Source organism: Monodelphis domestica, chromosome 4 (assembly GCF_027887165.1).
Source record: "Monodelphis domestica isolate mMonDom1 chromosome 4, mMonDom1.pri, whole genome shotgun sequence".
Taxonomy (NCBI): Eukaryota; Metazoa; Chordata; class Mammalia; order Didelphimorphia; family Didelphidae; genus Monodelphis; species Monodelphis domestica.
In genome coordinates, this window is record NC_077230.1 from 53,747,369 (window position 1) to 53,771,840 (window position 24,472).

Consider the following 24,472-nt stretch of genomic DNA (forward strand, 5'->3'; position numbering starts at 1 on the left):
TGCTTAGTGTTTGTTATTTTTTAAATCCTATTCTAGTTTGAATTCTATTCTCTCATCTATGCACCATACCACTCCTTTTTCCTTCTTTTTTTTCTCTCTTACTGAACTTGATATTACACACACAAACACATTCATCCCTTATTTTTTTTACTGTTTCATACTTAGAAATATAATTTCATAAAAGAAATAATGTAAAAGGGAAGTGTCATCTGGCACCAATAAATCTGTGTCCCTATTCATAAGACACAGTCTTACTGACACCCTTGTTTTGTAAACCTTAAAATTTCTTAGACTTATGAATGTTGGAAATTTCCCCATTGGGAAATTTCATACTGGAAAAAATTTCCTACTGATAGTAAGAACTCTATTGGAATGTGAAACCCCTTGGCATGGGAGGATCCTTCTCCTCCCTACTTAAGACTACTTTAGGACAGAAACCTTTTGCTAAACAATGGAAAGGGCTTTGACCTATACTTAAGCATAGAACAGGAATTTCTTTGAGTCATGATTGATTTTAGAATTGATACAATAGAGATACTTGGAATGACAGAACCAGGTCTTGGAAATTACAATCTCCACCCTTCTCAGAGTTACAGGATTTAGGAAGGGCTGCAGCAAAGATCAAGATTTAATTATTTGAGAATATGACCTTCAACAGACATGTGCAAAGGGGGGCAGACCTCTGGGCAGTCCTGGGTTAAGCTAGAGCCACCATTGGCACAGGGAAATTGATGGACAGTGATTGGTAGATGTGAGAACTGAGGGGAGGGGACTTAGATTGTTGACTTAAAGATAGCGGGGTCTGAGGAGTTTTTTGCTCTGAGGAGGTTTTGGCTCTGAGAGGTTTTGGCTCTGAGGAGGTTTTGCTGGGAGGAGGTTTTGCTCTGAGAGGTTTTGCTCTGAAGGAGTCTGAGAGGAGAGAGGTCCTGGAGGGAGAGCTCCTGGAGAGATCTGAGAGGAGGGCTTGCTCTGAAGGAGGCTGAAAGTGGAGGCCCCTGAGACTGTTTCTCCATTTTGGTCACATGAGTGATAGGGACTGATCTCTTTTCTTTGCCTCAGCTATCTAAGGGCTTGGGCCTTTGGCCCAGCCTAAACAGAGGGGGTATTTAAGCCCTATTCCCTTCTCTCTCCCTTTTCTCTCTCTCTCTCTCTCTCTCTCTCTCTCTCTCTCTCTCTCTCTCTCTCTCTCTCTCTCTCTCTCTCTCTCTCTCTCTCTCTCTCTCTCTCTCTCTCTCTCTCTTTCTCTGTCTAATACCTTTCTTCCTCCTGTTTGTAATTAAAAACTCCATAAAAGGTTGACTGCTAACTTGAGTTTTCATTTAGGAATTACATAGCTGAATTCCTTGGTGACCTTAAATTAATATATATCAGTCTTTTAAAGTGATTTCCATGTCACAGTTTATTCTAATTTTGAAGAGATTTTATTTCTACTGATTCAAACCTCTCCCCTTACCCTTTCCCTCTTTGCCCTACTCTGATTGCTGTATATCTCTGGGATGCTGTCCCACCTACCTAGGCTAGTTTGAATTCTGTTCTCTGACCTATGCACCTAACCATATGCTAATTCAATAAGGAGTTTTTCCCCATGGATTTATTAATTCAGTTCCATCTCTTTCCCATGTATTAATTTTTCTAAGTTGTTCTTAAATATTTAGTTCTTCAGCTTCTTTTTGTATTCCAATAATCCTTTGTTTTTTTTCTTTTTAGCCTTGCAGTTCAATCTTTTTTTAAAACAATAACTTATAAATATGATGATTTTTTTCATTACCTAATCATTTCATGGCAGTTGTAAATATTTATGTTTCTTGGGTTTCTCTTGAGTTTCCAGATGTGTGCTTTAAATATTTTCCTTACTTCATGTTTCATTTTGCAAAAATATATTAAATGACATTCTTTGGTTCTTAAAGTCCATCATTTTTTTATTAATATTTAGGCTCAGTTTAGCAAGACATGTTATTTGGGGTTGCAGCTTGAACTCACTTTTGGGGTGTAAAGAATATACTATTTCATTAATTTTTCATCATTGTTGAATTCTTCTCATTACTGGTGAGTAACCCTGGATTATTCGAACTGCCATACCCTTATATTTGAAGGCTTTCAGCCTTGCTGCTCATTAAATTTGTTCTATGTAATTAAAATTGTGAAAGTTTAAAACTATATACCTTGGTGTTTTAAGAGTAGGCATGTGTTTTATTTGCTAACAATTCATGAATTCAATTGGTAAGTATATTATTGTCTTATTTAAAGAACAGTGAAGAATTTATTTTACTTTTTTCCCCTTGATTTATTCCTGATCCTCAGACTTTTTGATTTTTATGTATTTATTTATTATGAAACCCTTACCTTCCACCTTAGAATCAATACTGTATATTGTTCCCAAGGCAAAACTGTGGTTAAGGACTAGGCAATGGGGGTTAACAGTGACTTGCCCAGGATCACACAGCTAAGAAGTGTCTGAGGCCACATTTGAACCTAGGACCTCCAGTCTCTAGACCTGGGCTCTCAATTCATAGAGCCACCCAGCTGCCCCTTCTCAGACTTGTTTATTTTCCAAATTTTTCCACTGATGACTTTTGAGCTTTCTCTTTGTATCTTATTAGTCACTATGATTTACATGGAATTCATATATTCTTTTAACATCTTTTGTTCTTCAGCCAGATATTTTTTTCACATCTTCATTTTTGTCTTCCAACTCTATTATTTGTCTTCCAGAGCCTCTATTTCTTTGGAGAGAATGTCCATTGCTGTAATTCAGACTCCCCTGGCCCCCTTTATTCACATTGATTTCATTTTAAAATTAGTTTCATCCTTCATTTTTAAAAGCAATTTTATTGTTCTAAACAATCTTAAAATTGCTGGATATTATTCCTTGATCTCTGTGTAGCACACAGAATTATTTTTTGACAAAGGAATTTTGATTTCCTTTTCTCCATAGTAGAATACTTATTCATAGCAATCTAGTTTCTCTTTAAAGTTTTTTCTTTCCTTCTCTCTTTTTTCTTTCCTCCCTTCCTTCCTTTTATATTTTTTCCTGATTATATGACAATACGATTTTTAATAATTATTTTCTGATCTTTTGTAATCCACATTTTGTCTCTCCCATCCTCACCTCCCTAACATGAAAAGTAATATTATATAGGTGGTACATGTATTATCATACAATACATATTTCCATGTTTGTCATATTGTGAAAGAAGATACATATTGCTTACATAAGAAAAATTCATTAAAGTCTGACAGATCTCCCTCCCTCCCTCCTTCCTTCCTTCCTTCCTTCCTTCCGTTCTTCCGTTCTTCCTTCCTGTCTGCCTTCCGTCCTTCCTGCCTTCTTCTGGAGACTGTCTGCTTGAAGGTATATTTTTACTTAAGACTTTTTCCATTGCTCATTTGATTTTAATACCTTTCTATTTCATTCATAATATCTTGCCTATGGTTGCTACTCACATATACTGGTTCCTTCCCTGGCCGCCAAGACCAACTCCGAGGCTAGGCAACCTTAATTTATTCTCTTTAGAGAACACACGGGATTGCACACAGGCGCGCGTTCACACACAAACCCACACAAAACTCTACAGATCTTAATATGGCCGAGTAGAAACTTTCTCCTTCCTCTTGTGAGGTGAGGCTATTTCCCCCGCTCTCATTTCCTCCATCCAGACCCCGAAGCATAAGCCTGTGAAGCTGTTTCTGTTCAATGAATCTGACGTGTATATTGAATTGAAGGATAGGGACGCTGATTGGAAGCGCTTAAGTAGTTAAGTTCTTTGCTCTTATTTAATGAGCTTTTGTTTTCACCCAGTGAAGCGTTTTTTTTGTTTTCTGTCTTCAAAATTCTACTCTAGTGACTTTCTCTCCCTCTCTCTGACACATAATTATTCCTCTCTCTCTCTCTCTCTCTCTCTTTTTTGTTGAGATAATTTGAGGGTGGCACGGTTGAGGAGAATTACCGTGCTAGCATTGCAGTCACGTGATGCGAGATAATGGAGGCTCAGTACTTTTAATGAACTGCCCTACTTAATCAGAGAAAGAAAAACAAAAAGTTTTCTCCTCTTATCTGATTAGTGTTGCCACAGTCAGGAAGGCCTGGCTATTGATCTGTTGGTAAGGCAGTCAGAAGCTATCCCTAATAGCCCTAACAAGGCCCATTCAGAAGTTGCTTATACATGAAAGGATCTGGGATTTCATGGCACACTCTCTGTGTGGGAATTCTGTCAAGGCAGACCACAATAAATCTACAACAATAAGTAAGTCTTAAGGAGTACCCCCTCCCCCCCTAATGTAGCCTAAAGTCACACAATTAGTTAATGTTAAAAGGATTTGAAAACAAATATTTTTCACTCTCAGCCTTTCTGGCTATCTATAACAAATGGAAAGTAAGACACACACATCCAGGGGCTGCTTGAAGTCTACAACACTAAGGTGGCCAGAACAAAATTAAAATGTTATTCCTATCGGATTTTAATGTATTTATATATATATATATATATATTTTTTTTTTTTTTTTTAATGTGGTTTTTCTAAGTCATTGTGCAACCCACAAGTGTTCTTATATATGGTTTATTGGCCTCTGGATTTGAGTTTGACATGCTGTGGGATGAGGGGAGAGGGCAAAGATGCAGGGTGAGTGCTCTAATGCTCACTCAAAATTATATAGTGGTTAAGCTATTTGTTATTTTAAGGAGGGAAAGTAGGTTAACTCTTTGTGTCAAGGCTCTTTGTGTCTGATCTCCTGGAGGGTTTTCCTGGTCCCCTGTGTTATGGCTCTCCTTGAGGGAAGCCTAGGGTACTAGGCTATTCTAATAATCTGCTTATAGTGTTAGACAAAATATACAGCTAAAGGTTATAGGCAGTGAAGACGTTGAATCACAAGGCCAGTGATAGCTTTGTCTCTGATTTCTTGAATCATTCTCTTGTGTCTCAAGTGTGTCTGTATTAGAATTTCTTGAACTCTGGCAGACAAGGTTATGGGATTCTGACAGTTGATCTCTGGAGAGGATAGATATCCAAGTTTTCTGCCTTGTTTTTCTTTGAGTAATATAAATTCTTACTGTTGACTCTCACTGTGTCTTCCCTGAACTGGACAGAAATTCTGTTCTCATCATTGCAATGGTAATATTCCTGATACATCCCTGATCCTTTTGGGCTGCTGTTTTCTATAAAAATGTGTCTCCCTCTCTCTACTGCATTGTATGATAATAATATTGAGTTTGCCTATATTTTCTTCTCAAAGGGAAGCTTTGTTTTTATCAAGCTTTACTTTTTCAATGATCCCAGTAACCTATTCTTTAAGATTTCATTCAAAGGGCTAAACTCTTAATTTCTTTTTTTTTTAGCCTTCTATTTAGAAAATATCACCCAGAATATTATGTAGCATTTCTGCAACAGTTAAGTTGGAATTTTTTTATATAGTTGAAACCCAGCAATGGTTATATGTTAACACATGAAGCCAAAACAATCATTTATCAGAGTGTTATGACAATAATCTTTTACATTAGCATAGGGTGGCTACTGATTGCATTTATTTATAGACAGATGCCAGAGATAGGCTGAATTCAAAATTAAGATTGCTATGGATCTTTTAATTTGATGCTAGTGACAACTTGGTTTTTGAAACCCTTAAATTTGCCCCTATACTTTAGGAACTTGCCTTGGGGGAAGTCCTGGATTGACTTTATCTCTAAACTGAACAATAGACTTTAATGTGCTTAATGATCCCAGTTTAGATAAGATTAGTACATCAAGTTTTAGGAGTTTCTCCCCTTGTAATCAGAGACTCCCTCCCTCCCTAAGCAGTCCATTCCCTGGCTGGAAACATCTTTTTGAATCCATTGCAAAGTTTAGCCCTTTCCTGTTAATCAAGCCCTGAGCTCATCATTTCCTTTTGGTAATTAGAACTAATAATCTTACTTCCCTTCCTTTGTTCCCCAAAAGATATATAAGACCCCAAGTTCTGCCACTCTTGGAGAAATCATCTTTGGCAATGAATTCTCCCATAGACACTGTTCCTAGAGCTTTGACTCTGCATGGCTTTTAGCAATGTACTCTGTGTGTGGTGGCCAATTATTAAGAACTTGTTTCTTACCTGATTAAAGATTTGGTTTTTCTGACCATTTCCGTGGTTCTGTGTTTTTTCCAAGTTGGCACTATGTGTGTATTAACACATCCTGTACACGTATAGCTACAATACTCTCCTAGAAAGAGCAGAAAGGACCATAGACACAAGCTTAATGTATCATTTTACCTAAGCATTCTGTTCTTTCCCAGGTATGAGTCCATGATACCTTTTGGAATTGTACAACCTCAGAAAATGCTGTTGTTCAGAAGCCAACTCTCTTCTTTTGAATAAGTTTCTTCTGGTCACCTGGCACAGTATAATTAAAGCAAGCTTTGTGGTTGTGTCCAATAATCAGTTTACAACTATCAAACAAATATTTAAGCACTGTATTGGGGGCCACAGGTTCATACAAAGAAAGGATATACAGAAAAATTCTACTCTCAAAAATGTAGTGTTTAAAGGAAAGCATGATGAATTTGGAGGTAGAGGACCAGGGACCAATTCTAGTTCTGTTATTTATATGACTGTGGCCAAGTTTCTCTAGGAATCTCTTTAGGTCTCATCTATAAAATTACCTGCAAAAATCTATTCCTTTTTCTCCCCCTCCTTGGACTCCCTCATATTCCTGTTTGTTTTTCTTTTTTTCTTTATTTTTTTTACCAGGTAAAATGAACACATAAAAAATAGTTTCCAGCATTTTTCAAAGAAGATGGTAATCAATCTCATTTAGATTTTACATATGCAATCATGTAAGACATTTTCCCATATTAATCCTTTTGTGGAAGGAAAATCAAATAGAAAAAAATATATGAAAGAGAAAAGTTTGTTTTGATCCAGATTCAGACTCAGTTCTTTTGCTCTGGAGGTAGATGGCATTTTTTATTATGAGTCTTTTGTGATAGTTTTGGATTATTGTATTGGTAAGAGTAGCTGTTATTCACAGTTATTCATTGTAAAGCATTCCTGTCGCAATGCACAATGTTCTTATGGTTCTGCTTATTTTGCTCTCCTTCAGTTTGTGTTAGTCTTTCCAGGTTTTTTTTATGAGCTCCTCTTTGTTGTCATTTCTTATAGCACAACAGTATTCAGTTATAATCACATACTTTAACTTACTTGGTCATTGTCCAATTGATGGGTATCCCTTTACTTTCCAAATCTTTGTCCCCCTAAAGAGATATGCTTTAAATATTTTTGTACATGTAGGTCCTTCCCTTTTAGATGTGTGTGTGTGTGTTTATTTCTTAGGTATATAGCCCTAGTAATGGTATTCCTGAGTCAAAGGGTAGGTGCTGTTTTAGGGTCCTTAGGGCATAGTCCCTCCAAATTGTTCTGAATGAATCAGTTCAGAACTCCACCCCACCCCCCAAGAATATATTCATATTCTAGCTTTCCCACATCCCCTCCACATTTTGTCATTTTCCTTTTCTGTCATAATAGCCAATCTGATATATGTGGGGTGATACCCAAGAGTTATTTTCATTTCTCTAATTAATAATGACTTAGAGAATTTTTTGCATGACTATAGAGAGCTTTAATTACTTTGTCTAAGAATTGCCTGTTAATATCCTTTGAGCATTTATCACTTGAGGAATGACTTAAATTCTTATATATTCAACTCATTTGTTTATGTATTTGAGAAATGAGATCTTTATTAGACTTGAAAAAAATTGTACCATTATGATTACTGAGTATTCCTTTTCATCCTATTTACTCCTATTTAGTTTCTGACCTCTACCTCACCCAATTTGCCCTCCTTTTTCTATCAGTCCCATTCCTGTTCTCTGAACCCCATCCCCTCCTCTTTTCCTGTAGGGTAAGATAGCTTTCAATTTATTGTCTATGTTCTTCCCTTGTTAGGCCAATTCTGCTAAAAGTAAGGTTCACATGCTCTCCTCTCTACCTCTCTCCTCTTCCCCTCCACTGTGAACACTCAATCATGCCTCTTTTATGTGCAAAGATTTGCTTCATTCTATTTTTCCCTTCTACTTCCTTCCAAAACATTTCTCTCATGTCTTATTTTTATTTTTTAGATCATCCCATTGTTGTGGGGGGTGAAGAGGTGCACCCCTTGGGTTCGAGAAGGATACCTTTCTGCAAGAATGCAAGACTCCAAAACTTAGCTTAAAAATAACAAGAGAAATTTATTAATTTAGAAAGTAATGTTAAAAATGGCTAGGAAGATGGTACAGGTTGAACAGCAAGATGGAAGGCTGCTCCCAGAACCCATCAATTCTGGGGATTTTATACTCTTACAATAAATGCTGTGTCATAGTGTGGACGTGACACTAGAGTGGTAGCCACTCAGGCATTCTGTGGGAGGTGTTGTCATCTGACTGGGGTCTGCCTGGAGACATAGGGAATGACCCTCATAAAGAGTCTTTAGTTTTAGGGGACAGACAGATGTCTGAGATGTAGCCTGATAGAATCAAGGTGTAGCCTGGAGGTGCATCTCTCTGTCCATCTTAAATCTATAGGGGGATCAAAGGAGGGCAATCATCTCAGAGTTTTTGGATTTTTTTAGGCTAGGAGTCAAGAGGATATAAGGGAGAAAAAGAGTTTTCCTGATAACGGTTTGCCTGAGCTTCTGGGGGTACGATACCCATGTCACCATCATATTCAACCCATACTCTCAAACTCTATCTATGTATAATCCTTCCAATTGTCCTAATAATGACAAAGTTCTTTGGCATTACAAGAATCATCTTCCCATATAGACATGTACACAGGTTAACGTTATGATTTCTCTTTCCTTTTTTTATGCTTCTCTTGATCTTGTGTTTGAGCTCCTTTGACCTCTGGAATAGCATATTCCAGGCCCTGCATTCATCTAATGTAGAAGCTGCTAAGTCTTGTATTATACTGACTGTGGCTCCACAACATTTGAATTTCTTCTTTTTGGTGCTTGCAATAATTTCTCTTTGACCCAGGAGATTTGGAATTTGGTTATGATATTCCTGGGAGTTACCCTTTTGGTAAACTCTTTCAGGAGGTGATCAATGGATTCTTTTCATTTCTGTTTTGTCCTCTGGTTCTAGAATATCAGGGCAGTTTTTCTTGATGTTCTCTTGAAAGACGATGTCTAAATTGTTTTCTTGATTTTGGCTTTCCTGTACTCCAATAATTCTTAAATTATCTCTCCTGGAGGTATTTTCCAGGTAAGTTTATCTGAAAAAAATCTACAATTTTTAGTGTATTACAAACGATGGCAGCCAAAAAAAAAAGGCAGTGTAATCAAGGATTACATTAAAAGAGGTATAGCTTCCAGGAATAAGAAAGTAATTGTCCTGCTCTACTCTGCCCACGTCAGATCACATTTGCAGTATCTTCTTCAGACATCCTGATAATTTGGAATAAATTCAAAGTATAAGCAGTATAGTAAAAGGCCTTGTGATATTGCCATATGAAAATGAGCTGAAAAAACATCAGGAGAAAATGAGGAAATGTTAGCTATCTTATAACTATGGCTAATGGGAAAGATTTTAACTTATTGTGTGTAAACCTCAAAATTTCTTAGACTTATAAATGTTGGAAATTTCACCATTGGGAAATTTCATACTTGAAAAATTTCCTATTGATAGTGGGAACTCTATTGGAATGTGAACCCCATTGGCATGGGAGGTTCCTCCTCCTCCCTTCTTAAGATTACTTTAGGACAGAAACCTTTTGCTGAACAATGGAAAGGGCTTTGACCTATGCTTAAGCAGAGAACAGGAATTTCTTTGAGTCATGATTGATTTTAGAATTGATACAATAGAGATACTTGGAATGACAGAACCAGGTCTTGGAAATTACAATCTCCACCCTACTCAGTCCTAACAGGATTTAGAAAGGGCTGTAGCAAAGGATCAAGATTTAATTATTTGAGAATATGACCTTCAACAGACATGTGCAAAGCCACCGACCTCTGGGCGGTCCTGGGTTAAGCTAGAGCCACCATTGGCACAGGGAAGACATGGACAGTGATTGGTAGATGTGAGAATGGAGGGGAGGGAACTTGGATGGTTTGCTTAAAGAGAGAGGGGTCTGAGGACTGAGGGGGGTTGGTTGGAGAGTTTTGGCTCTGAGTGGTTGGAGAGGTGCTCTGAGAAGCTTGCTCTGAAGGAAGCTGGAGGTGGAGGCCCCTGAGACTGTTTCTCCATTTTGGTCACGTGAGTAATAGGGACTGATCTCCTTTCTTTGCCCCAGCTATCTAAGGGCTTGGGCCTTTTGGCCCAGCCTAAACAAAAGGGGTATTTAAGCCCTATTCCCTTCTCTCCCCTTTCTCTCTCCCTCTCTCTATCTCTAATACCTTTCTTCATCCTGTTTGTAATTAAACTTCATAAAAGGTTGACTGCTGACTTAAGTTTTCATTTAGGAATTACATAGCTGAATTCCTTGGCGACCTTAAATTAATATATATCAGTCTTTTAAAGTGATTTCCTTGTCACATGTGCTAGATGGCATTCAAGGTTCCTAAGATTCCATGATTTTCCCAATATGAACATTAAAGACTTGAAATTGAACATTTCTACCTGTACTATCTCCTCATGCTCCAGCTTCATATTCAAATCAAGAAATTATGATTGAGATATTAAGATTTTTCTTGCAATTACTCTAGTCAACCTATCTGTGTGACTTTTGATAAATTACTTCAACTTTTGCTCCTCAGTATTTTTGTTCATAAAATGGGTGTCTTGTACTCTAAGGTTTCTTCCAATTCTAACTAAGAGTTTATGTCCCAGAATTTATAAGACATAACAGTGGGCAGCATTTTATGATAATCATTTCATCATTGAATCAGACCAAGGACACATATGCATAAGAGTCTCAAATCTAGCTTAATGATCCTTGTTTTCACTGTGTATTTTATAACTGCTAAAAATACTCTGGTAAAGGTGACAATCTCATTATTCATGGAACATCTCAAAAGTTAACAGAAGGCAAAAGGTCCCTGAAAAAATTAGCCATGCTTATTTTATAGTGCTATAATCTATTGTGAATATTGTTCATTGTAGGAATAAAATTCATGTTCTTTTTTTCAGTGTGACACCATGAAACCATAAAAAAATCAATAGCTGCAGTTTAGAGAAGCTTTTGTGAGAACTTGGCATGTAAACTGTCAGTGCTTAAAAATAGATTATAGGAATTTCTATCAAAATATATGAGTGATGATAAGCATTTGCATAAAATAAACTATTAACTATTTATTATGACTATTTGATTTATATAAGGGGAAGATTACACAACTAATTCTCAATTAGTTATGTTCCCCTTTATTGCAGGTAAGTTAGAAGATAAGCAAAAAAGCAATTTGAATGAAGAAAATTTTCCTTTTGGATTAATATCCCCCCTTTCCATGACAATAGACAATATACAAGAGAAGAAGAATGTCAGACTCTAGATGGGAAAGGAAAAATAGTAAATACTCAGCAGTCTCAAGACCAGGGGGGAGGCTAGGGTGAGAACTTGGAGACTAGCGTGCCATAACCTAATGGGAAGTAGGATAGTAAGCCTAGGGGCAGGTTAGGTATCAGGAATTTAGAAGCCTAGAGTCCCACAGCAGGAGTTTATAGTTCCAGGTTAATGTAGGGGTTAGGGGTCAGGGAGATAGCTAAGAAATAGCATGGTCAATCTGCATCTGGCCAAAATTTAAATATTGCTGCAAAATTTTAAATTAACAAAGAAAATTCAGGCACACATCAAGAAAATAATTCACTTTGTCCAAGTTTGATTTATACATGGGAATGAAGAACATTTCTACTTTAGGGAAAGAGCAAGCAGATTTAATTAAACAACAAAAAGCTTATGATTATTTTATAGTTGTAGAAAAGTTCCTTGAAAAAGCATACCTTTAGTTTAAAACTTTAAAAAGTATAACTCTTCTCTAATATGATCAAAGATTTATAAATATAAGATCTAGTATTATTTTCTATGGATAAATATTTTCAAAATTCCGAGTACAAATAGGGATAAAGCAAAGATTGCATTTTTCTCTTCTACAATTTGATATTTTTCTAAGAATGAAAGTTACAACAATAAGGCAAGAAAAAAAATAAAGCTATAAATATTAGGAAAGGAAAGATTGAATTAACCCTATTTGAAAATACCAGAGTGGTTTATTTCAAAATCTCCAAAGAATCTGTGAAGGAACTATTTAATACCTTCAGTAACGTAGCATGATACCAAATAAATCCACAAAATCTCTAGCATTTCTATCAAAACTATCAACAACCAGGTGGAAACAGTCTATCATATTAACTGGGGAAACTAGGTGGCACAGTGGATAGAGAACAGGGCCTAGTTTCAAGAAGACTTATCTTCCTGATTTTGAATCCAGCCTCAGATACTAGCTCTATGTCCCTTGACAAGTCACTTAATCTTGTGTGCCTTAGTTCTTAATCTGTAAAATTAGCTGGAGAAGGAAATAGCAAATCATTTTAGTGTCCTTGCCAAATAAACACAAACAGGGTTACAAAGACTAAGACACAAATGAAACAACTGAGCAACACAACCAGATAATATATATACTTAATATGTAGTTAAACTACAAAGTACATAAAAAAATTATAGGCAACCTATCAAAGATGGAAAAAGAAAGAATCTCTTAAAAGTCTTCTTCCACAACACAATTCAAGTATCAGTTCTGCATTGTTCAGCATTTCTTATAGTCCATTTCTCATAGCTATACATTGCCACTGGAAAAACCATATCATTGACCATACAGACCTTTTTCAGCAAGGTGATATCTCTGTGGTTTAGCATGTTGTTCAGATTTGCCATAGCTTTCCTTCCAAAGAGCTGGTGCCTTTTAAATTTCATGGCTGCAGTTGGTGTCTGCAGTGTGATCTTTGAGCCCAAGAATAGAAAATCTGATACTTTTTCCATTTCTTCTCCTACAATTTTTACCAGGAAGTGATGAGACTAGTTGCCAAAATCTTATTTTTTTTTTAACGTTAACCTTCTAGCTGGCTTTTATACTCTTTCACCTTCATCAAGAGATTTCTTAATTCTTCACTTTCAGAATAGTTTCATCTACACATCTAAGAATATTTCTCCTAGCAACCTTAATTCTAGCTTTTGATTCATCCAGCCTGGCATTTTGCTTGATGTATTTACTTTGTGTAAAAGTTAAATAAATAAGGGTTAGGGTTACTCCTTTTTGAATCTTAAACTAATCAGTTTTTCCATATTTGGTTCTTATGGTTGCTTTGTGGCAGGCATATACGTTTCTAAGGAGATAAGTAAGATGATCTGGTACTCTCTTCTTACTGAAGACTTGCCACATTTTGTCCATTGAGTTAGTTTAATCAATGAAAAAGAAGCATTTTTTTCCCCCAAAATCCAGCAAATGGCAATTTGGTCTCTAGTTCTTCTGTCTCTTCAAAAACCAGACTGCTTTTATGGTAAATCTCAATTCATATATTGCTAAAGCCTATTTTGCAGATTCTTAAGCATAACTTTGCAGGCATGTGAAATAAGCAAAATTGCTCCATAATTTAATATTCTTTGGCATTGCCCTTCTTTAGGACTAGGACATAAACCTATCTTTCCCAATACAGTGGTCTCTGTTGAGCTTTCCAAATTTACTGGCACATTGGGTGCAGCTCTTTAACAGCAGCATCTTTCAGGATTTTAAGTAGCTCAGCTAGAATTATATCATCCACTAAGCTCCTGGTTAACAATGCTTCTTAAGGCTCACTTGATTTCATTTTCCGGGATGTCTGACTCTAGAGCAGTAATCACACTATACAAATCTTTCAGGTATAGTGTTTTTCTGTGTATTCTGCTTACCTCTTTGTTTTGTTTTGTTTTTAAACCCTTACCTTCCATCTTAGAATCAAAGTAGAAGAGCGGTAAGGGCTAGGCAATGGGGGTTAAATGACTTTCCAAGGGTCACATAGCTAGGAAATGTCTGAGGTCTAATTTGAATCCAGTACCTCACATTTCTAGGTCTGGTTCTGGAGTTACTGTGTCACCTTGGCTACCTCCTCTTAATTTCTTCTACTTCCACTAAGTCACTACCATTTTTGTCTTTTATATGCCCATTTTTGTATGAAACATTCCTTCAATAACTCTTGTGTTCTCTTTTGTTTCCTATTCTATTGTTTTTCACTTTCTCTTTGTACTATTCATTTAAGAAAATCTTATCTCTCCATGTTATTCTCTGGAATTCAGTTGGGCATATCTTTCCCTTTCTCCTTTCCCTTTCACTGTTCTTCTTGGCTTACCTATTTGTAAGACTTCATCAAATAGCCATTTTATTTCCTTCTTTTTTTTCTTTGGAATGTTTTTGTTGTTGTTGCTGTTGCTGCCTCTTGTACAATACAGTAAATCTCTGTCTACAGTTCTTTGGGCACTCAGTCTACTACATCCAATCCCTTAACTCAATTAATCACTTCTACTTCATATTCATAAGAGATGTAATTTAGATCATATCTATGCAGGCTTTTAGTTTTCCCTTTCTTCAGTTTAAATCTGAATTTAATAAGAAGCTCATTATCTGAGCCACAGTAAGTGCCAGGCCTCCTTTGAATTTTGACTACAGAATTTCTCCACCTTTGGCTGCAAAGCAATTAATCTGATTTCTGTGTTGACCATCTGGTGATGTCCATATGTAGGGTCACTTTTTGAGTTGTTGAAAAAGAGTATTTTCTAGGATCAGAGAGTTATCTTGACAAAACTCTGTGAGTCTCTGCTTCATTTTGTACTCTAAGGCCACACACTTGCCTGTTATTCCAATTATTTTTTCATTTCTATTTGTATTCCTATCCCCTTTGATGAATGCAGTGCTTGTGTGTGTATGTTATTTCTAGAAAGTGTCCTAAGTCTTTATAGAAATGATCATCATTGGCTTTATCACATCAGAAGTTGGAGCAGATATTTGCTTTACTGTGCTATTGAACAGTTTGCCTTGGATTCAAAAAGATATTATTTTACATTTTTGAGATTATACCCCAGTATTGCTTTTCTCACCATTTCACTAACAATGAGGGTTATTCTATTTTTTTCTAAGGGATTCGTGTATATGTATTGATCATCTGAGGTAAATTCACCCATTCCAATCCATTTATGTTCTCTGACATCCCAGATGATTATGTTTAATTTCTCTATCTTTTGTCTGACCACATCTAGCTTAACTTAGTTCCTAGCACTTACATTCCAGGTTCCTATTCAATATTGTTCTTTACCTCATCAGACTTTTCTTTCACCACCAGATGCATGCACAGATCAATTTTATTTCGGCTTGGCCAATATGTTTCATTTGTACTTGAGCTACTTCATCTTGCCACTGGACTTGGATGACTCTGGAGGAGAAAGTGAGGCCGAAAACTTTGTGCAAATCAGCATAACTTAAATCCAAATCATGCATGAGTCAAGACATCACTCATTGATGTCATTGGTCTTCTTCAAAATGAAAGACAACAAGCTAACCAGAAAGCTGTGTCTAGGCAGACCAGAGATCAGCCCCGGGGGACAACTTTGTCACCTTTTAGGGAAAATAAATTCCTGTGGGAGACAGAGAACCCTGGTGGATATTGGCTCCCATTGTTGGAGTCTGTTTTGAGCAGGGAAATACATAAGGGAGACAAAAAAGACACTTCCTGGTTGTTTGGATAACTGGGAAACAGGTATAAATGTGAGGCAGAATCCACTTTTGAAAGAGAAATGAGACATTTATCTTCAATTGCATAGCAAAGTAAACAATGTATCCAAAGAGGGGGTGGCAGAAAATTATACCAAAGCAATGCTTTCATTTTTCAATTTTGAGATCTGAGGAAGCCAAAAGAAACAAAAAGAAAACTAAAAGGGATGTACAGAAGGCAAGATCTAAGTCTGCTCTCTCCATCCTCTCTGGCTCTCTGTTTCTTTCTGTCTGTCAGTTGGTCTGTCTGTCTGTCTGTCTGATCTTCTGCTGTTCATTTCACTTAACAGAGCATTGGTTACCTGATTGTAGGTGTGAATTCTGATGATTAACATAACTTCACTCTGCTTGTATTGAGGTGGTTGGAGCTAGAATAATAGCTATAATGAGACTAATCACCAGGCTGTGTTTAGAGTTCTGCTGTCAGCATAAACTAGGGGAGAAAAGGCAGGGCTCTATTGCCTGCAAATGACAGCAGAAGCCACAGGATTGAAATGGAATGTGCTTAATTAGTCTCTCTATCTTTCTTATGTTTTTAATATTCAGTGGCAGGGGGTACTAGGATATAGAAAGCAATTTTCTTTAACTTCTTAAGTAAACACAAGACAAATAGAACAAATGGAGCAGCTGGAAGTCAGGGTCATAGTTACTGCACTGGAATTCCAAATTAGAAATGTGGGCGGTGAGAAATCATAATGCGGGCAACATTGGAGAAGAGAGAGTATTAGGCTGAGACAAGCCATTATTTATCAGTTGAACCTTTCTTCTTTTCCTGGTTTTAAGTGTGCCTTCAAAAGAGAGAGACTTTCAAGTCGAAAGAAGACGTCCATAAATAATTGAACAGTACAGCATTAGAGGAGAAGAGACCTCGGAGACCATCCTGAATTTCCCAACTACAGGTCGGAGGCAAAATTTTATCTATCTTTAAAGGTTTTACTGCTTTCAGTCCTTACTGCTTAAATCCTATCACATTAAAATACTGACATTTTTCTTCTTCCCCTTACTTTTTACCATACTCTCCTTAGGCTTTTTGCTTTTTCCAGTTTGCCAGCTTCTGAGACACTGAGCTGCTAAGAGGAAGTTGGAGAGGCTTCAGCAATTTACAGGAGGAAATGTAGATAATTTCCAAGCCAAAATTGAGTATGGTTTGGGAAACAGTGATCTTGTCCAACCACCCATGCTCCATAGTTTTAAAAAAAACAAAAGTTGTGTCATTTTTTTAGTCAGGTCCAACTCGTTAAATTTTTTTTCCATTTTTTAAAATTATAAAACACACACTCATACATAAGCAAAATCCCAAAATAAAACCATAAATACACTGATGGGAAAGATGACTCCAACAGTTCTTTCTCTGGAGATGGAGAGCATTCCCACTAAGTCTTTCAGGATTGTCCCAGATCATTGCATTGCAGAGAATATCCAAGTTTTCACAGATAATCATCATCTGATATTGCTGTTATCGTGTACAATGTATTTCCGGTATTGCTTATTTCACTCTGTGTCAGTTCCAGCAGATTTTTCCAGCTTTTTCTGCAATGATCTTGCTTATCATTTCTTATAGCACAATAGTATTCCATCACCAACATGTACCACAATTTGTTTAGCCATTCCCCAATTGATGGACATCCCCTCAATTTCCAATTCCTTATCATGACAAAAAAAAAAAGCAACTATAAATATTTTTGTACAAGTCCTTTCTCCTTTTTATTAGCTCTTTGGGATATAGACCCAATAGTAGTATTACTGGATCAAAGGGTATACATAGGTTTATAGCCCTTTGGATATAGTTCCAAATTGCCCTCTAGAATGATTGGATCAGTTCACAACTACACCAATACATTAGTGTCCCAATTTTGCCACATCCCCAACAATATTTACCACTTTGTTTTACTGCCATATTGTCCAATCTGATAGGTGTAAAGTGGAACCTCAGTGTTGTTCTAATTTGCATTTCTCTAATCAAGAGTGACAACATTTTTTCATATGATTATTGATGGCTCTGATTTCTTCATCTGAAATTTGCTTATTGTATCTTTTAACCATTTGTCAATTGGAGAATGGTTTGCATTCCTATAAATTTGACTTAGTTCTTTATAAATTTGAGAAGTTAGACCTTTATCAGAGACATTTGTTATAAATTTTTGCTCCCCCAGTTTGTTGTTTCCCTTCTACTCTTGGTTAGATTTTTTTTTGTTTGTATAAAAGCTTTTAAAATGAATATGTTCAAAATTAATAATTTTATATCTTATAATACTCTCTTGTTTGATAACAAATTCTTCCTTTCTCCAAAGATCTACCAGGTAAAGTATTCTGTGATCTCCACATTTGATTATAGTATCACTCTTTATATCTAAATCATATATCCATTTTGACCTTATCTTGATATAGGGTGTGAGATATTGGTCTATACTTACTTTCTGCCATACTATTTCCCAATTTTCTCAGAATTTTTTTGAATCATTGTTTACCTTTAAAGGTTTATGGGCAGGCCTAGAGATGGGAGGTCCTAGGTTCAAATCTGGCCTCAGACACTTCCCAGCTGTGTGACCCTGGGCAAGTCACTTAACCCCCATTGCCTAGCCCTTACCATTCTTCTGCCGTGGAGCCAATACATGGTATTGATAAATACTGATAAGGGTTTAAAAATAAAAAAGGTTATTGGATTAATAGTAATACAGTATTTTGTGTGATAGATAATTTTTCTGGTCTTTCTCTCTTCCTCTGCCAGAAACTGAGAGTACCATATTTTTTTGAAGTAATCCATACTGTAGGATCTTTCTAAAAGGTAGAGGCAGTGTGATATAGTATGAAGGACTTGAAAAGTCAGAAGTCCTGTTTTCAAATTTACCCCCCTTGCTATCTATGTGACCTTGGAAAAGTCACTTGACTATTAGGAACATCATTGTCCTCCTCTGTAAAATGAAGGGATTATATTAATACCCTATAAGTAGCATAGCAGATAGAGTGCCAGGCCTGGACTCAGGCAAAACCCATCTTCATGAGTTAAAATCTGACCTCAGACAAAAGTCATTTAATCCTTGTTTGCCTCAGTTTCCTTATCTATAAAATATGCTGGAGAAGGAAATGACAAATCACTCCAAGATATTTGTCAGGACAACCCCAAATAGGGTCACAAAGAATTGAACAATACCAAAAAATGACTGAATAACAAGAACAAGAAGATTCATCTAGCTGCCTGATCCTGTGTTTTGTGAATGAAGCTCATGAAACATGTTGTGTTGGTTGTCCTGCACTATGGTAGTGGTAGCTTATTTCACCTCTCTAAATTTCAGGAAATAACAAGAAACCTAAACAATCCTCTTATTTCCTTTATATAACAAAAAGCTTACATCTGCATTGTTTCACTTTCCCTTGAAAATATGCATGAGTATTTGAAACTCCAGACCTTTTTTCCCCCTTTTTCCTTCACTGGATTCTGTAATGTGGTCTCTCTACCCCAGTCAAGATTGACCCAGCCAGCCTCAGTAGCAGCTATAACATTCAGTTCTGAGCACAAAAATGATCAACCTCATTTTTGGAGCAAACAACCCCCTTTCTATCTCCCTGACCCCATCCTTTTTTCTATTTTAAAGGTCATATATAAAGAGGGAAGGGTAAATCCTGAATAAGTTTTACATTTCAACCAAGAGTAAAAAAAAAAATATCTCTTTAAAGTCTTTATTATAATCTAAACAAAACCCTCTCTCTCTCTCTCCCTCTCCCCCTCTCCCTCTTCCTCCCTCCCTCTCTCTCTCTCCCTCCCCCCTCTCTCTCCCTCCCTCTCTCTCTCTCTCTCCCTCTCTCTTCCTCCCTCTCCCTCTCTCACTCCCTCCCTCCTCTCTCTCTCACTCCCTCCCTCCTCTCTCTCTCCCTCCCTCCCTCCTCTCTCTCTCACTCCCTCCCTCCTCTCTCTCTCCCTCCCTCTCCCTCTCTCTCTCCCCCCTCTCCCTCTCCCTCCCTCTCTCTTTTCCTCCCTCTCCCTCTCTCCCTCCCTCTCTCTCTCTCTCTCTCTCTCTCTCTCTCTCTCTCTCTCTCTCTCTCTCTCTCTCTCTCCTCTCCCTCTGTCTCTCTCTCTCCTCTCCCTCTGTCTCTCTCTCTGTCTCTCTCCCTCTCTCTTCCTCCCTCTCCCTCTCTCTCTCCCCCCTCTCCCTCCCTCTCTCTTTTCCTCCCTCTCCCTCTCTCACTCCCTCTCTCTCTCTCTCTCTCTCTCTCTCTCTCTCTCTCTCTCTCTCTCTCCTCTCCCTCTGTCTCTCTCTCTTTCTCTTTCTCCCTCTCTTCCTCCCTCTCCCTCTCTCTCTCTCTCTCTCTTTCTCTCTCTCCCTCTCTTCCTCCCTCCCTCCCTCTCTCTCTCTCCCTCCCTTTCTTCCTCCCTCCCTCCCTCTCTCACTCCCTCCCTCCTCTCTCTCTCTCCCTCTCTTCCTCCCTCCCTCCTCTCTCTCTCTCCCTCCCTCCCTCCTCTCTCTCTCCCCCCCTCCCTCCTCTCTCTCTCTCTCCCTCTCCCTCTCTCTACCCCCTCTCTTTCTCTCTCTCCCCCCTCTCTCTGCCTCTCCCTCCCTTTCTCTTTTTCTCTGTCTCTATATGTATGTATGTATATACATGTATATTCATTTTGCATATGTTTCACATCAGGAAACTGAGTTTGGTCAGCCCTTCTGATGGAAGCATTTCCCCTAGCTTCCTCACACTGACAGCCTCGGTGAATGAGGTACAGTCAAAGTTAATGGGTGGGCTAATTGCCCAGCATCATCTTGAGACGTATATTCACGGACTTGCGCAGTAAGCTCGAAGCGAACTGAAGTCCCTCAGCTCTGCGGCCCCCACCCAGAGCGAGCTGAGTGCGGTTGGTCGCTCGTTCTCTCTCGGTTTCTGCCGTTTTCTCCCTCCCTCTGTCCCTCCCTCCCTCCTACTTTCCCTCTGTCCCTCCCTCTCGCTCCTTCTCGTTCAACCAGGCGCCTGAAGCAGTTGGCGGCGGTGTGCGGTCCTCCCCATTTCCTGTGGCTGGGCCCAAGTCCATCCTTTGGGATTCCTGCCGCCCGGTCGTCGGTCCAAAGAGCCGGTCCCGTTTCTTCTTAGACGAGCGCATCCTGAAGTTGGCCTTCCATGTGGAAGAGTGTGAGGACCCCAGGCCGTCTATGCTGAAGATACCCGGGACAGAGTAAGGCCCTGCGGAGCACCATGCCCAAGTTTTACTGCGATTACTGCGACACGTACCTCACTCACGACTCTCCATCCGTGAGGAAGACCCACTGCAGTGGAAGGAAGCACAAAGAGAATGTGAGAGACTATTATCAAAAATGGATGGAGGAGCAAGCCCAAAGCCTGATTGATAAAACAACCACGGCGTTTCAGCAAGGAAGAATCCCCCCCAATCTGTTCTCTGCTCCTCCCCTAGGAGGGCCCATGATCCCACCTCCTCACCCTAGCATGATGGGACCCCCCCCTCCAGGGATGATGCCTGTGGGGCCTCCTCCTGGCATGAGGATGCCCATGGGCGGCCACATGCCTATGATGCCGGGCCCCCCGATGATGAGACCCCTTCCTCATCCCATGATGGTGCCCACTCGCCCAGTGATGCCCAGGCCAGACAGATAAAAAGGAGGGAATGGAAGGAAGCTCATTTCTCAGATTTCAGATCTTTGTTCTATTTCACCAGAAGAGCATGGTGCTTGGCTTCAGACATATTTGTGTTTTTTGTTTTTCTTTTCTTTTCCCCCTTTCCCTTTTCAAACATAGACATTCTTTTATATCACTGTCACTTTCCAGTGATCCCCCTTCCTCTGCCCTTCAGTATATGCCTCCCCTCTGATAAATAAGCACAGTGAAGAATAAATAAATATATATTGGACATGTCTAAAAATTATCCCCTTTTTTTGCACCTATAGTTTAACACTTTTCCGCCAAAGGGAACATCCTTTAGTCCTCTGGTGTTGCTGTTGCATAATGCATTGATCAGAGCTTTGAAGTTTAGTGATGTTATGTTCCTTCGTGTTCTGATTGTAGTGCAAGTTGTTCTGTTTACTTTTCCTGTACCACTAGTACATACAAGCCTTATTCAACTTTCTCTAATTCATATTCATTTCTTATAGCATAATTCCCTTGCTTCCATATCCCATATGTTGTTTGATGTTTCTCAGTTGATAAGTACTGCCTGTATACTGCAGAAGGTGCTGCTATCATTACTTTTTGTAGATGGGACCTTTCCCCTTTATTTTCATCATCCTTGGGTTATATGCCAATTGAGATATTGGTGAATTTATGTGTGTTTTAGTGACTTTTTACAATAATTCCAAATCATTTTTCAGAACTGTTATACACAGCTCCACCAAAATTGCTTTAGTGTGTCTATCTTTCCACAGTCTCTCCAACACTGACCATTTTCATCATTTGTCATTTTTCTTAATCATATGTGTAAGGTGAAGCTTTGGAGATTTAATTTGCATTTCTCTTTTTAGGGGGCCTATTAATTTTTAGCATTCTATCTTGATTATTGTTAGCTTGCCAAGGGTTTTGCTTTTTTTTTTAAACTGCCCTAGGGTTGGTTTCTAAATATGTAAGAAGACTTCCCAATTCCTGTCAAAGAAGAGACAATTTTAAAAGGAAGAGTGAGGCAGAAATGTTTCTTGTATTTGTATTGGGTCTTATAAAAATAAAAGCATTGCCTGTTGTAGTATTAAAGAAAGATATACATACTCTATACATTTTTTAATAATTTTGTTTTTTGGAAAAAGAACACTGAGTGTGATATGATTTGTTCTTTATTATTTTCAAATTCTTGTATAGTAATAGCTCCATTTATCAGGACCTGAACTATATAGTAGTTGTATGTAGAACCATGATTAATCTCAACTTAAACAAAAAAGTGAAGATAGCAAGTCTTATTCATGCCTACAGTTGTGAGACCTGATATGCAAAAAGTCTATGTAACCACCATTATTAGTGATATTTTTTCCTTTTGGTATCAAGAAAAGTATGAGCTTTAACTTTGATCTATGAGGAGAAGAATTGAGAGGAAACTATGGAGAAGAGAGAAAGAAGGTAAAAGGAAACTTCTTTCTCAGGAGAACTGTCAACTGTTATTTTATGAAGAAAATGATAAAGAGGATTTTGAGAGGTAAGTTTGGAAAGGAAATCTTAAAAGTGATGGCTTAAGAAAAGATGAAGAGATTATTTTCCTGTCATTTTTGGAAAAAAACAAATAAATTGGAGGTATCCTCTTAATTAAACTACAATAACCTTTATCTTGTGAAAAAAAAAATGAATGGGATTCTTGTAAATAGACTTTATTTGTTATCCTGGGAGAACTAAATAGTCTGAGATTATGTTCAGAACTGAACATAAGTCTCCTACGGCTAGGATGAGAGTTTCAGTTGACTCAGGCAGAGACCGTTACATTGAAAAGTCATAAATGATTATGTATTTGTTTTATTATTTCATTAACAAATTATATGCTCAGTATCATTGACATTTAACCCAGAAGACTGAGGGATTTAATGTGAATGTATAAGAAGTTTATGGAGACAGAAGGTTTCCTCAGTATTAGGTAAATATTTGATAAACTAGTATGGCGGTTCTGAGATTAGTTGATTACTTGAAAGATATATTGAAATTGTTTTAATTAATGAGGAAATATCCTTCATTCTAGAGCTCAGGTGGATGAAATTAAATATGAGAATGAGGCATAGCCTGATGGGGGTGACAAAATGATACTGATGGTCCATGTTATATCTATATGGGAGAGGTCTTTAGACTTACCCTATTATATCTTTAGAGGTCAATTTTATAAAAGTACAAGACACAGACTTCCAGCTGAATTTAATGAAATTAAGCCTCATTATAGCCCAAAGTTGGCACAAATACAGAAATAAGCGTTTTGAATGCTGCAAAAAAGGCAAAGTAATCTAAGACAACAGATAAGAGTTAAAAAAAAAGCAAAAGACATGGAAAAAAGTATTGATGTCATTTAGGGGGAGAAAATATCTTAAAAGTGTGCTGCTTTAATTTAATTTTTTTTTAACCCTTTCCATCTTATAATCAAAACTATGTATGGTTCTAAGGCAGAGCGGTAAGGACTAGGCAGGGAGGGTTGTGACTTGCCCTGGGTCACATGGGAAATGTCTGAGGCCATTTGAACCTAGGACCTCTCATCTCTGGTCCTGGTCCTGTATCCATTGATAACTGCCCTCTGCTTTAACTTTGGTTCAAAAATTAATTTGGCAGAAATATAGTTGTTAATCTGCTCATCATGAAGATGCACATACTGTACTATACAATCTTTGAGCACTTCAGGTACATCCCTGTCCTGTACAGCTCTAGAACTGGTAAACTAGAGAAGATCCTCTCTAGTATTTGTTGTCTAAAGTATAGATGCAGAATTTTTCAACAGGAGGTGCCCCAGGAACAACTGATATTTTGGTTTGGTTCAAGTTCTCTTGGCAGGCTTTGAATCTTGGAAGAAAAATCATCTATCCAGAATACTTTTCAGAGGTGTTTACCAAAATAATGGATGCTTCCACAGGGATAATCAGCAGTACTCACAATTATTGATGGATATTCAATTGGAGGCATTCTGCTTTCTATTTTAGTATGCCAAGCAATCTTTCTGGACTCCCAACTGATAGATCCATAAAAGCGAGACATTATTCAGTCATAGTGATACTACTTTGGAATCTCTCCATCATGTCTTCCTTCCCCAGAGAAGTCGTCATTGAAAAATCTCATATTGCAATATTGCATCTACCTGGTACTGTAGTGTCTTCAGTATTCCACACCCCACTTATTGGATCCTCTGGCTAAAA

General features: G+C 37.8%; 1 protein-coding gene across 2 annotated transcripts; it reads left to right on the forward strand.

Annotated features, from left to right (window-relative positions):
• Positions 1 to 3,279: 3,279 nt before the first annotated feature.
• On the forward strand, positions 3,280 to 21,534 carry LOC100009821 (U1 small nuclear ribonucleoprotein C-like). 2 transcript variants are annotated; one of them, XM_056793371.1, is made up of 3 exons: positions 3,280 to 3,352; positions 16,461 to 16,576; positions 20,307 to 21,534. In XM_056793371.1, the coding sequence occupies exon 3, from the start codon at positions 20,853 to 20,855 to the stop codon at positions 21,267 to 21,269; it is 417 nt and encodes a 138-aa protein (XP_056649349.1). In that variant the 5' UTR covers positions 3,280 to 3,352; positions 16,461 to 16,576; positions 20,307 to 20,852; the 3' UTR covers positions 21,270 to 21,534. The 2 variants fall into 2 exon arrangements, with proteins under 2 accessions (XP_056649349.1, XP_007493460.1); XM_007493398.2 differs by lacking the exon at positions 3,280 to 3,352 and adding an exon at positions 4,104 to 4,244.
• Positions 21,535 to 24,472: the final 2,938 nt, after the last annotated feature.

Excerpts from the sequence above, each read along its gene's own strand:
- LOC100009821 (XM_056793371.1), top strand. The coding sequence starts at position 20,853 with ATGCCCAAGTTTTACTGCGATTACTGCGACACGTACCTCACTCACGAC.